The 13,202-nt window shown below is 38.3% G+C and overlaps 1 protein-coding gene across 1 annotated transcript; it reads left to right on the top strand.

Annotated features, from left to right (window-relative positions):
* Positions 1-254: 254 nt before the first annotated feature.
* LOC146467478 (TNF receptor-associated factor 6-like) lies at positions 255-12,253 on the top strand. The gene is made up of 7 exons (XM_085125779.1): positions 255-461; positions 4,872-4,935; positions 5,361-5,462; positions 6,396-6,560; positions 7,743-7,817; positions 8,246-8,323; positions 9,472-12,253. The coding sequence occupies exons 1-7, from the start codon at positions 289-291 to the stop codon at positions 10,096-10,098; spliced, it is 1,284 nt and encodes a 427-aa protein (XP_084981905.1). The 5' UTR covers positions 255-288; the 3' UTR covers positions 10,099-12,253.
* The last annotated feature ends 949 nt before the right edge of the window (positions 12,254-13,202 follow it).

The raw sequence follows: 13,202 nt of genomic DNA, 5'->3' as shown, positions 1-13,202 counted from the left end.
CCTCTTTTAGCCTGCGTGCAGACGACTCAGGCTGTTTTCTTTCCTATTTTCGTTATTGCACTCGAGTGCAGAAGACGTCTCCAGGCAGGCTATCCTCCGTTCGTAGCGCCTCGCGTGCATGCACAGAAAGGAAACACGCAGGTAATGCGTGACACGAGAATGAATTTAATCTGTGCTCAAAGCTGACAGTTCTGACGAAAGAAAAAATTCCAGGTCATCCGTAACTGATCTGAAACGAAGTGAGACCTCGGTATATTACTCCCCACCCAAACGACGCTGTGTAAGATTATGGCGGAAGCTCGAGCAAATTCTTCTCTTGGTGGATATGATGAGAATTTTGTGGATGTTGTAGAAGACGAATGGAATTGTCCAATATGTCAGTTACCTTTGAAAGAGGCGGTCCAAACAGGGGTATGCGGCCATCGATTTTGCAGGCAGTGTCTTGACGGACACTTCTTGAGGTTAGCTTTCCAGAATTGTTATATTATGTTATTAGGCTCGACTGTTGGGGGAAGAAAGCATTTGTCAGGGGAAGAAAATTTGTTGGAACTATTCCACATCAACGGTGTTTAAGCGTAACGGTATACATGTAAGCCTAGTGTTAGACTAGCAGGCTCTTACCTACCCGGGACTCGGGCACTGATCATGAAACACAAAATATTCATGACCATTCACGCTGTTGGCGAGTAAGCGCTCCTTGGTATTTGTTAGTCGATAATTAAGAAGTACAACGGATGAAGGGAACCAAAGTCGAGTTCAGTTCAATCTCGGAAATTCGAAATCAACCGTTATTCAATCTTCCATTGTGTTTGATGATCGAACAAAACTTTACGTAAGACGGAACTTTTTGATGAACAAAATGTATCCCAACGAGTACTGCGAGCAAACCTCCTGAGCTGCTGAGCAAACTTACGGTTGAAACAAGCTGTCCACATTGCTCGCAAAAAGACGAGGTACCGTGTAGCAAGAAAATTTTGCGGATCGGCGACTTTTTGTGGTTTGCGGGAACAAATTTTTGCGGTTCGAGATGACTAATTTTTTTGCTGGGAACTAATTTTTGCGATTCTCTGTTCAAGCAACAGAACATTTAAGTGGAAGAAACCTCAATATTTTCAACTTTTATTGTACAGTATGTTGAATGACAGTTCACTCTACTTACATATTAGAGACATATCACTGTTAAGTAATACCTTACTGTGCAAAGGGACTGAACAACAACAAAACAAAAAGCCTAGTAGTACCCCTACCATGCACAACAAAACACTGTTTCATTAATACGGTTTAAAAATACAGACTAGATACAGACTACTGAATGTGTCTAAGCTAGGGTTGCTTTTTTCCAGTGGAAAATCATGTTAATGTTCTTGTTTAAGTTCAATGTATATCACCCCAATGGTACAAGTCTTTTAAAAGCGAAGTTTTTAGTTAATTTTTGCGGCGTTTTATTTTGCGGGTTTTTTTTGTGCGGGAACTAATTTTTGCGGATCGAGGTCAATCCGCAAAATCCGCAAAAATTAGAACCCGCAAAATTTCCATACTACACGGTACTCCAACTGAAAATGCGTCAATTTTTGAAATGACAGATATCTAAAGAAACAGCTATTTCTCAGTTTCTCAGAAAATGCGTCAATTTTTGAAATGACAGATATCTAAAGAAACAGCTATTTCTCAGTTTACCAAGGACGAGCTAAATCACACTCTTAAACTGGCTAGGCAGTCTTAGCCGAGACGGCGCGTGATCCAATGAACCAGGTAATTTTCTGAACGGGTCTATTGCGACTTGTTGCCACCACTTGTTGCAGGCATATTTTCAGACATTTAGAAATGCGTCATATTTAACTTGTTCAGATTAGTTTACTAAGGACGAGCTAAATCACACTCTTAAACTGGCTAGGCAGTCTTAGCCGAGACGGCGTGTGATCCAATGAACCAGGTAATTTTCTGAACGGGTCTATTGCGACTTGTTGCCACCCCTTGTTGCAGGCATATTTTCAGACATTTAGAAATGCGTCATATTTAACTTGTTCAGAGCTATACTTGGAGCTATAAAGACAGATGGCACAGTCCCTTCAACTTTCGCTGTCTTAGTATAGAGCTTGTCAATGGTTTCCAGCGAGGGTCATGGTCATGTCAACGTTTCAAAACACTAGGTGTATTAAATCGATAAATCAATAATCGATAACAATCAATAGCAATCGATATCAATCGAAGATTCGGTTTCCGATACCACTCGATAGGGATCCATAAAGAAACAAGAAGCTGTTTTCAGCTTAAACTCGAGCCATATTTGACTGCGTGGTGCGTAAGCCTACAATCGTTTAGCAATGATAACCTCCAGCATCGCTAATTCTTCCAAATAGATAGATACAGCGATATAGTGAGGCAGTAAGTAACCACCAGGTAGAATTGGATTTCTTGCAGTCAGAATGAAATACAGGGGAAACGACATTTGCCATACGAATGATTTTTATACCTGGCTTTATCCTTACGTGTTCACCTTTCGTTTAGAGACATAAACCAATTATACGGTCCTGATATGTATGTGACGCCGGGTCAATGACGGATCGTAATTAGGCCGGTATGATCTAGAGTAACGTTACGCATCACGCGTACGTTATCCTTGTACGTTTTTCAATGTTTCGCTGTTTATATTTTTTAATGAAGTTTAGGGGAAAGCATTTGTTATTCACCTTTCATTTGAAGACAGAAACCGTTTCTACATGATTGTTTTTCTATAGTAAACGTGAGACATCTTTATCTTTCTTGGCCCGCGGGGTCATACACTGATTTAGTTGCCAAATTTTCGGTTAAACAAAACTAACCTTGAGGAACTAAAAAAGTTAAGTAAATTAAAAAACGATCAAAACCTTTCGAATTTTTAAAGTGCTAGTTATGAAAAGATGAAATATGAATAGTTGAAAAACTTGGAAAGTTAAAAAAGATGCACAAACGACACTATAAAAATAGACATATAAACAGATTAAGTTTCTTCGCGTCTGTTTATCGCATAAAGTTTAAGAGTCTTCGCCTTGGAAATAGAAAATGCCTCTCTAGGTAAGCGAATGCCGTTTCTGTTAAAGTTGATAAATTCTAGAGGAATAAGTCTTATTTTTAGTCATTTGAATTTTGAGTCTTGCATCTGCCATCCTGTATGTGACACGTTATGTGGTGAACTTTAGACTCGGCGCCTCACGGCGGGGATGCACAATCTGCGAGCCAGCGAGGCATACGAGACATGCGAGACATGCGAGGCAGACGTGTGAGGCACCCAGGTAAGCCTAAAAAACACTCCAGTTAGCCTAAAGAGCACTCCGGTTAGCCTAAATAGCACACAGGTTAGCTTAAATAGCTCCCCGGTAAGCTTAACGGTTAGCAGTTTATGTTGGGGTTGTTCCATGCCTCGCATGCCTTGCATGTTTTTGTTCATACCTCGCATGCCTTGCATGCCTCGCTGGCTCGCATATTGTATACACTCCTCACGGCCCGAGTACATGACAAAGAACGCGACCGAGAATTTAAAGAATTTCATAACCCGACGAAAACTTAACTCGTGCCAGCCGAGTACAAAAACGAGACCGAGAACAATAACTCGAGGCCCGAAGTCTTATCTCTCGGCCCATCGCAACCCCAAAAGTAAAAAAAGAATTTAATAATGCTACCGAAACCTTAACTCGTGCCGCCTTACGGCCCGAGTAAAAAGTTGTGAGTTGAAAATCGATAGGGACTGGCTTATCAATTATTATCATGGATAATCATCGATTTTTTATCGGGAACTATTTTTGTCAATTTCTTCAAGTTAAGGGGGGGACTTAAACTAAATTGGAATGAAATTTGAAGTGGTTTTAAGAAGGGATAGAAGAAAGAAAATGATTTTTGGAACACTAACAGACAGTTGATACCCACGCAAGAGCACCCCAGGTTGCTAGTGGACTAACTTGGTATCCGTCTATTAATTACTAACTACAAATTCTTATTTTAAAACTTCACTAATTCTTCAATATTTCTTATTTCTCTTAATTTAACCAATTTTTCTAGGAAAACTATCTCCTCCCAAATATACCCAAAAATCACCCCAAAATTCACAAAACACCCCACAACATAGATTTACGGGATGAACATAGAGTTTTTGGATCGCTTGAAACGTGAACGAGATATTTCCATTAAAGCCATGTAAAGTGCGGTAAAATGGCGTTTACGTTAAGTTCCCCCTTAAAGATTGACACGATATATTTTCTATGGTTTTATTGAGCCATTCAATCGTGGATATGCAATGCAAATATCAACAAGAACAAGGGCTACAATGTCTTTGCATAAATAGGATCGAGTTGACTTTTATCTAGAGAACGCCATGTAAAGGAGATGCAAGATGCAATCGACAGCGCTGGGATGAATAAAAAAGTTAAAATATTTTAACACCTCAAACCAAGAGGATTTCTTGATGAACATTCTGCCTGGACGTGGGTGGACTCCGGCAGGACTAGATGCTAAAATAATAAAATGTTTTACCATTTAAATTAACGCGGGTCTCTAATTGTTTACTTGATAGTAACGCCATCTAATATGCTTAAAACGAATACTCCGCCAGGGACTCCTTGGGATTAGTGATTGTTATCGATTACTGTCGATTACTGTGGATTATTATCCATTATCTCAATCGATAACAATCGATGATAAATTTTTTTGTGAGTTCGATTGTTATCGATTACCGATTTCAAACGATGTCAAACGGTGATTGATAACACGCTGTACAAGGCAATTTTCGCGCGAGCTCTTGTCAGTATCTCTGATTAGGAGAAGTGATGACTAGTATTCTATTCATAGTCTGTTTACCGGTATTAAGAATTGTTTTATGGTATTATTTTACTAAACAGACAGGAGCAAGATCGACAACAACTTAGTTGTCCTGTGGACCGAAACAACCTCGTGCGAGAGAAAGTAAGTGTCCTGTGCCAGTGCAATGTGAGTAGTAATGATGATTAAAAAAAATACAACTAATGATACCCTGTTTAACGTTTCGATGATACTACCATCATTATCAAGGCAAAGTGACTGTTTCTTCGTGGTTTGAATATAAACGAATGAAAACAATAATACAATAGACATTTTTTTCCTTTTGTGCTAATCTAAATAGCTTAGCGCGGATGGAGTCACTTTGCATGTTCAATGTTGGTTTAAGGCATTAAACAAATAAATATGTGCCGGGACTATGATAAAAAAAGCCTGTGAAACATGTTGTTTTAGCTGATAACAACTCAACTGCTGTTTACATTTTTCCAGCTCGTATCTATTTTTATCCGTTTATAAATCAGAATCAAGACTTATATTCACACCCAAATTGAATTAAATTTTCTTTTATGTAGGACATCTTCCCAGACAAAGCAACTCAGAGAATGATTCTCTCTTTCATCGTCAAATGTCCAAGTGATGGTTGTCAGTGGACTGGCGAACTGAGGTCAAAAGACGTAAGTCTTAACTCTATGTTCGTTTAAAATTTTTCTTGCAGCAGCCTTTAAACATTTGTGACAACTTTTTGATGGCAACATCAGTTTCTTTAGTGGGGCACACTGCGTGGGCCACCATTGTTCCCTGATCACTGGAAAATAAGCTTGAATACTCGATCGGTAACTCCATGTCTCAGGAAACTCAGCCATACGGAGAAAGTGTAAATTTCACTTTATTATCTTAGTTGAAGTAATTCGCGTCAGTCCAAGAAGAACTAAAATTGTTATGGTAACAAGCTGGTTTATTAGAAATTCTTTTTACAAGGCCATCTCTGGCCTTTTTTCGCTGTTTACCGTCCATCGATCGACCCAGATTTTGACGATTTTCAAAAAAGGAAAAAACAAACAAACAAAAAAGAAAAACTCGTTTTGAAATCTTTTTTGGTTTAATGATGGATGATGTTGAGTTACTGTGTTCTTCTGGTTTCTCACCTCTCCTTTTTCCGACCAAACCTCATTTACCTTGAATTTGCAGTTTTCTTAAAAACTAGTATAATGTAGTGAAAGTAGTATAGTGGCTTATTATATTACAGGATTGTTGTTAACAAGTTTGTAGCTTGACAGCGTAACGGTTCTTCAGGGAGCTTAAGCACAGACGTTCGTGAGCCACGGACGGCAACCGGAAGTCGAATGTTTCCTTATTTGGCGTGGTTTTGCTCCTTACCACGGACAGGAAAAGCTCTTGTTGATGACTTGGCTTGACGTTACAAACGTGATGGCGTTAAAACGCTCCAAAAAGGGAAAAAAAATCTAATTTCGGTTGCCGCCCGTGGCTCAAAAACGTCTGTGCTTAAGTTCCATAACTCGAGTGCCCGGCCGTTTTACTTTCAACGGATCTCATTACCTTAGGAACTAATTTATTATTTAACTTAATTTTTTACTTGCAAACAAAAGGACCATTTGGAGTCTTGTCCTCTCAAACCTGTCTCCTGTACGAACCAAAACTGTCACGTGTCAATTGCCAGAAAAGACCTACGAGAGCACGTGATCACCACGTGCCAATGGAGGATCATTCCCTGCACTTATTGTAACACGCCACATCCAGCATGTGAAACTGAGGTAAAAATCTTTATTTGTGATGGTGACATACTTTTTAACTGAAGATAAATGAAAACTAATTAGAGTGTAAGTGTCTTACATAACCAACACTTACACAACCATGACTTCACCATGAAAGTGCGTTCGATGATCTCAAGCTCTCTCCCCTTTGCCAAGTTGTTGGTGATGATGTCATCCGCCCTTGCAAAATCTGCGGGGGATGCCAGATATGCGTCTCAATATCCGGTCCATTCATTCAATCAACGTGTCCTATACAATCCCGAGTCCAATCTGTATCAGGAGTGCGTTCTTCCTATGTCGAACGCAAATTAAAAGTAGAAAAAAGAAAGCGATTATGGTTGCTTCTATTTCGCCCATATAAAGGAAATATTAATTCAGTCCAGTCAATCAACATTGGGTCTTTTGGTGACCCTTTGGTGCTGGTTAGGCCCCCAGTATCAACTGCTACTGAGTCAAGTCACTGTCAAGTAAAATAATCGGTGACATAAACCATTGATTATTAATTAAACTACATGTTAATTAAGAATTTAATTGAAAATTGTACCATGCGAAATAGAACTAATACACTTTTAAATGCCTCCAAGGCATGGTTCATCCATGGTGTCTTTAGATTACAGTCGAACCTGTATCAAGCAGTCACCCTCTATTTATCGGTCAGTAGTCAAAGTCCCGAAAATTACGTCCCTTGATTACAGTAACTGTAATTTTGACCTCTATTAAACGGTAACCTCTATTAGGCGGTTGCAGTCACCCGCTTTACTAAGTCCCAACGAGCTGTTTCTATTGATTTGACCTGTTTTCAACGGTCAGTTTGTAAAAGTAAACTTCTCAAATACGGTTAACAAATAGTGCGCCAGACAATTGAATTTCAAAGGACCTACAATGCCGACTGTAGGATGTTGGCGTTAATATTTTGTAGTAAGTTTTTATAGTATGTTCTCGGCCTTTTTCATACCATTTTATCGCTGCAGTTTCTTAACAAATTAAGTATAAAGTTGCATCAAATTGTCAAATGTCACATAAAATGTCACTTTAATTGTGTTTGATGTGTATTCTGTGCAACCCGTATTAAGAGTCATTCCCCAAGAATAACCGCTTAATACAGGTTCGACTGTGTCTAGATTTACAAAAAAAAGGCTTAATTTTATTCACTGAGGTGTCACGATCGTATTTACTTTTAAGACTCATCATCAAGAGTGTAAGAAATATCCCTTACACTGTCCAAACAGCTGCGGAGAAATCGTCGCGAGAGAAGAGGTAGGTTTTACTTATTTCTTAATTTAACCAATATTTATCCAGGTTCATCTAATAAGAAAAGGCTAGTTTACAGAGAGGCGTAACTAAAATTAAATTACCAAAATAGCAAACAACACAAGCTCCAACATATATTTACAACAAAATTTATTATGAAAATGTCAGAATTTATCTAGCCTTTTTCAGTTTGTCAAATTCGTTAATGTCGCGAACATATCATATATTTTCAGAGGCGGGATATAAAACGTGTGTGCACCACTAGTTTTATTTTTTGAGTAATCACTAAGTGTTACATCAGACACACTAGCAGAACTATAACAGAACTTAAAGATTATACTACTCGGTCTTAGTTAGCTGGTATCAGTCAAGCTAGGAAACGTAACACTGAATACTTTTGTCAAAATATAATTGTTTTGACACGTTCTCTTTAGATCTCGTCACACCTTGAGAAGGACTGTATGTTGACAGTGATTTCCTGCCCTTATGCTCGGATGGGCTGTACCAAGAAGGTAATTTCTGATAACAGGGATAAAAAGCCGTACATCGATAGGACGTTTCAAAAAGTCTCACTTAACAGAATTGAAATCTTCCATGGAAGTTGCGGATCAATGCCGAAAGGGGGGAACGCTTGGATACAATTACGAGCGAGACCATTCGTTTTGATTTCAATCTTGTGCGGTTGTCGGTAGAGCAAACTTCAGTGTGTAGACAGAAAATGATTGTCTTGTGGCAACGAAGACAATAAAACTTACGTGACTGGAAAAGACGAAAAAGGATAATTCTAAAACATCTTCCAAAATCAGCCATATTAACTATCGTTACTGAAGAAAGGCTTAAAAAGCATAATGTGACAAAGGGAAAACCGCTTGTTTTGTTGACTCAGCAACTTTCAGATATTTTGTCGATGCCGAGTATTTTATAAACGTTTTTTATGATAATTCCCAAAACTTATTCATAATTCATAAAGAGAAAACTAAGGAAAGTGAAGTTAAAAAATGTGATCTTAATTATTATAAAATTTGGCGTATGCACCTTTGCTTTGATTTTCTCCAAGAATTATAAATGGCTTCAGTAGGTATATCAAACACTCTAGTTATCGTGTCTCGTCCTGTTTCCAAACAGTTCAAAGATCGTTAAAAAACCCTCGTCTGCGCCTCGATTTTCCAGCCCACTTCGCGGTGTTTGCAACTCGGATGAAACACTCTACCTCGTGTTTGATATTTAACATGAAAATTAGATTTCTATCAGTATGCAGATAAAACTCATTTTCACATGAAAAGCTTTGCACTTAGCCTCGCTTTTGTAATGGGGTTAAAAGCAACTAGGAAATCGCCTAATATGATTTGAAGTTGAAAATAACAGAAATCTGGCATTTGTCTGTGACACAGCCGCCATTTTGCCAATTCTAAGTTGGGTCTTCTGGGTGAAACGACAATACTGGTTCAGATCATACGCAAAAACAGTTTTGATGTGTTGAATAAGTATCGATGGGCAGAATTTAAGTACCTACGATCGCTCGTATTGCTGGCAGACGTTCTCACGAATACTAATAGCTAGTAAGGAATTGAACATTTTAGCTACTTTCATGACGTTCAATTTGCAGAATACCCCACCATCATCATAATCAAAGATAATAGCAGTTTTTTCTATTCTCCAGTTTCAGCGAAGAGAAGTTGAAGTTCATCTTGAATCTGGCACGAGACTGCACCTTGACTTGGCTTGTGTAAAGTTGAATAAAACAGAAGAAGAATTGCGTAATACTCAAGAAAAGCTTGAAGAGAAGATAAATAATCTTGAAACTAAATACTTAATGCAATGTCTGGAGGAACAAACGTGGAAGATCAGCGGCTACAGTAAAATGTTGAGACAGGTGGAACTAGGTAAAGAACACAGAATAGATAGCGTTCCATTCTATACGAGAGCATACGGCAGATATGGTTATAAATTTAAGTTACGTTTGAGTCTAAGTTACATTTTTTTTACTAAGATCCTCTCGGTATACTTTGTTATTATGAAAGGTGAATACGACTCCATTTTACCCTGGCCGTTTCACAGAAAAGTTACCTTTACGTTGGTTGATCAACAAGGAGATTTAAATGAAAGGAAGAACATTGTGAAGTCAATAACACCCGACCCTACAAACGATGAGAAGTGGAATAAGAGGCCTGTGACCGACGAAAATACTGAAAAGAGCTTCGAACGCCCAGTTTTTGAATTCGAACTGACAGATAGGCGCTTCATTGTAGATGACACTATTTTCCTTCAGATAACAGTCTTTCCATAAAAAGCTGACGAATAAAGAATTCTGACCTTATATAACTTTGTGAGTTCAAGGCAGCTAATTCGAATTTTTGCAACAATATAGAAGTCATCACTCTTTAAGATCTCTCTTTTTTTTATCATTTTGCTACCTTTTTTAATTTTGGCGGGAAATTGTCATAAAAGCAGCGCCAAAATTTGTTTTTAGTACTATCGGATATCAAAGGATCTCAAAACCAAACAACGTAACAAGTTCGAAATATGTCTATCCAATCAAAAGATTTAATATTTTGAAAGAGGAATTGCTCTTCATTTTGAGTCCCTTCCCCAGTGTGCGAGGCCAGACGCCTTTTTCGGAGCTGGAAAAGACATCAACTCACTCTGAAATAATACCCCCCTCCCCCACTCTAACCCTGCTTTTTCCAAAGAGAATAGCGGGCGAAGGGCCTTTAAACTCTTTCACTCGCCCCCCTTTCTTTACACTGCGTATGGCCTCGCCACAGATTTGATTTTAGAATAGAGGGCTCCAATGTTTAGAGCTGTTGCTACATTTGTAAGTATATTCAAGCACTTGTGTTCCATTTTTTTCTAAAATAAACTGTCTCGTGGATCCTGAACAGTTCATTATATCAGACTCTATATCTCTGTGGAATTAAGCGAGTGCCAGCAGCATTGGATCACGGCTAGTCTTTCATCTAACTATAAAAATCTTCCTCCCTAGCCTGATTCAGACTTTCAGACAGTGGGGAACTCCGAAAAATGGAGATGCGAACAAATAATGAAGATGCCCTCACCCTCTCTTCCCGTGAAATCCCGCTTCTCACCTTTGTTATTCGCATGCATTACAATTTACTTCGCCTCGCTCGGCATTTATTAGCGCTGTGTGGCAGGCGCATGAAAGATAGAAAGGGCGGGAAAAAGAGCGTGGAGCGCGAGAGAGGGAGCCTCGCGCGCCCTACATTTTTCATGCCTCTGCCACTCAGGCTAGGCTTTTATCTGAACGCCTAGAACAGGCTACTTCCTCTTCGTTTTTGAACAGTGGTTAAGAGATACACACAGCGTGTTCAACATTTGTATGAAAAATATGAAAATTTCGCTTGGATACAAAGAAATCACAAAATTTCCGAAATTCCATCCGGCATTTTCAAGCTATTCAAGAGGACCTCCTCTTGTCCCCTTTGGAACGGACTGTCAGGAAGTTCCTTATTGCACTAGTCATTTCCTCCCTTGAAAGTCTCCTTTCTCGAAGAACTACGTTGTACTATAAATGAAGAGTATCGTCTCTTTCGGTTGGTTGCTGTTTTGAGATAAACCCCTTGGCGGAGAGGGTGAATCATGTCTTCTAAACGAGTGTTTGCGAAGTTTCAATATCTTATTTACTTTTTTTTTATCGTTAGTAACACCATCATCTTTACCATCCTTCAGAATTAGATTGATGTGTACATTAGTATTATTGTAGCATTAGTATGATTATATATTATTGGATATTATCAAAATTTTAGCCTTTAATGGATTTTTAATTTTAACTGATTTCTAGACAGTTTGCGAATTTCAGTATTCTATATATTTTAGTTTTTACAGTTAGAAATAATAATTACTATCCTTCAGAACTATATTGATGTGTATATTAGTATTATTGTATTATTAATTTGATTATCTTTTATCGTATGTTATCATATTTTTAGCATTTTTTATTGCTGTAAATAATTGCGTAATTCACCGTAATGGTTGTGAAGTAATTTTAATAAACACCTACCTAACGTCCAAGGAAACCCTTAAACAGTTTTGACATCCTATGTTTCTTTATTAAGACGTTGCGGCCACATCCTAGAAGTCGGGGGTTGATGGTTTGGTCTGTACAAATAATTAACGGGCGAAATCGGTATGATCTTATGAAAAAAGCTACAGAACAATTTGAATTTTCGTCTTCTGATTGGTCAGAGAATTTCTGGCATTGCACTTTTTTGGTTATGTATAATAGACCTAATTGAGTCGCCACAGCAGTTAAATAAATTTCAAGTAAGAGTAAAAACATGGCCTCCAAGAAAAGCAGCATTTGTTGTTTTAATTTGTTTTCTTTCATAATTGTAGCTAGGTAGATAGACAGTTAGCTGATAATGATTAATTTATAAAGCCGATGGAGTTACCTTGTCTAAATAAAGTTATCTTATCGTATTGTATCATAGTTGAGCTGTTTCCATCGCGCCACTTTCGTCCCCAAATGACATCTTATAGGTAACTCACACAGATAATCATTTTGGCGATCTCCCACACGGCCAGAGGGCTCACGTGAGCGGAGCACTTTATAAATAGTTGTATTCCTGGGGGCCTATGGCCTAAAAAATTGTATAAACGGCTTGCATTGTTGACTGGATTAAGTATTTTTTATTTCCTACTCTGCTTTTCACTTTCTTCCCTCGATATCATATAAAGTATACAGTCGAACTCTATTAAGCGGCCACCCTGGGGACTTTGAAAACTGGCCGCTTCATAGAGGTTGGCCGTTGAATAGAGGTATCGAATACAGCACTTTACTGACAAAATAATAATTCGGGACTTTGGAAAGTGGCCGCTTAACGGAGGGTGACCGCTTAATAGAGGTCCGACTGTACATCGACAGAAATTGGATGTATAAGTGGCCTCTTAGTTTCGCATTTTTAGAGCTGGTCCTTTAGACAGTCAAGTTTTCAATATGCGCGGATGCCACAATAATAAAAAAAAAAAGAGTGAAGTCAATATTCCCGTGAGTATTAGATAAGACCGGACCTTTCCAGGCTGTAGAGGGGTTGGAATGAACTCGAGATCTTTTCCGAGCAGGAGAAAATGCACGAAAGTGTCCATGAGCTCATGAAACATCTTTGTACACTCTATTTTTATAAGAACGTTGAGGCTGAGATTAACTAAAATTTAAGAACATACTAAGAACATAACCCGGGCTGAGAGTCAGTTAAAAACATATTTTGACCAAATGCTTTTAAAATGAAAAGTATAAATTAAGGTTAATAATTTAACGTAGTATAAATTAACGTCGGAACATTATATCGCTAGTTTTTACTTGCCTGTGTAAAAGTATAAATATACGGATAAAATAATAGATGTAAAACTTCCGTCTATACAGTCCAATTAACC

The sequence above is a fragment of the Pavona decussata genome, unplaced genomic scaffold (genome assembly GCF_977016875.1).
Source record: "Pavona decussata unplaced genomic scaffold, jaPavDecu1.1 SCAFFOLD_135, whole genome shotgun sequence".
Lineage (NCBI taxonomy): Eukaryota > Metazoa > Cnidaria > Anthozoa > Scleractinia > Agariciidae > Pavona > Pavona decussata.
Note: the sequence above shows the minus strand (reverse complement) of the source record. Positions and strands in the feature narration are given on the sequence as shown.

Excerpts from the sequence above, each read along its gene's own strand:
- LOC146467478 (XM_085125779.1), top strand. The coding sequence starts at position 289 with ATGGCGGAAGCTCGAGCAAATTCTTCTCTTGGTGGATATGATGAGAAT. Across the intron at positions 5,463-6,395 it reads GCGAACTGAGGTCAAAAGAC|GACCATTTGGAGTCTTGTCC; the intron begins GTAAGTCTTAAC and ends TGCAAACAAAAG. Across the intron at positions 8,324-9,471 it reads GGATGGGCTGTACCAAGAAG|TTTCAGCGAAGAGAAGTTGA; the intron begins GTAATTTCTGAT and ends TCTATTCTCCAG.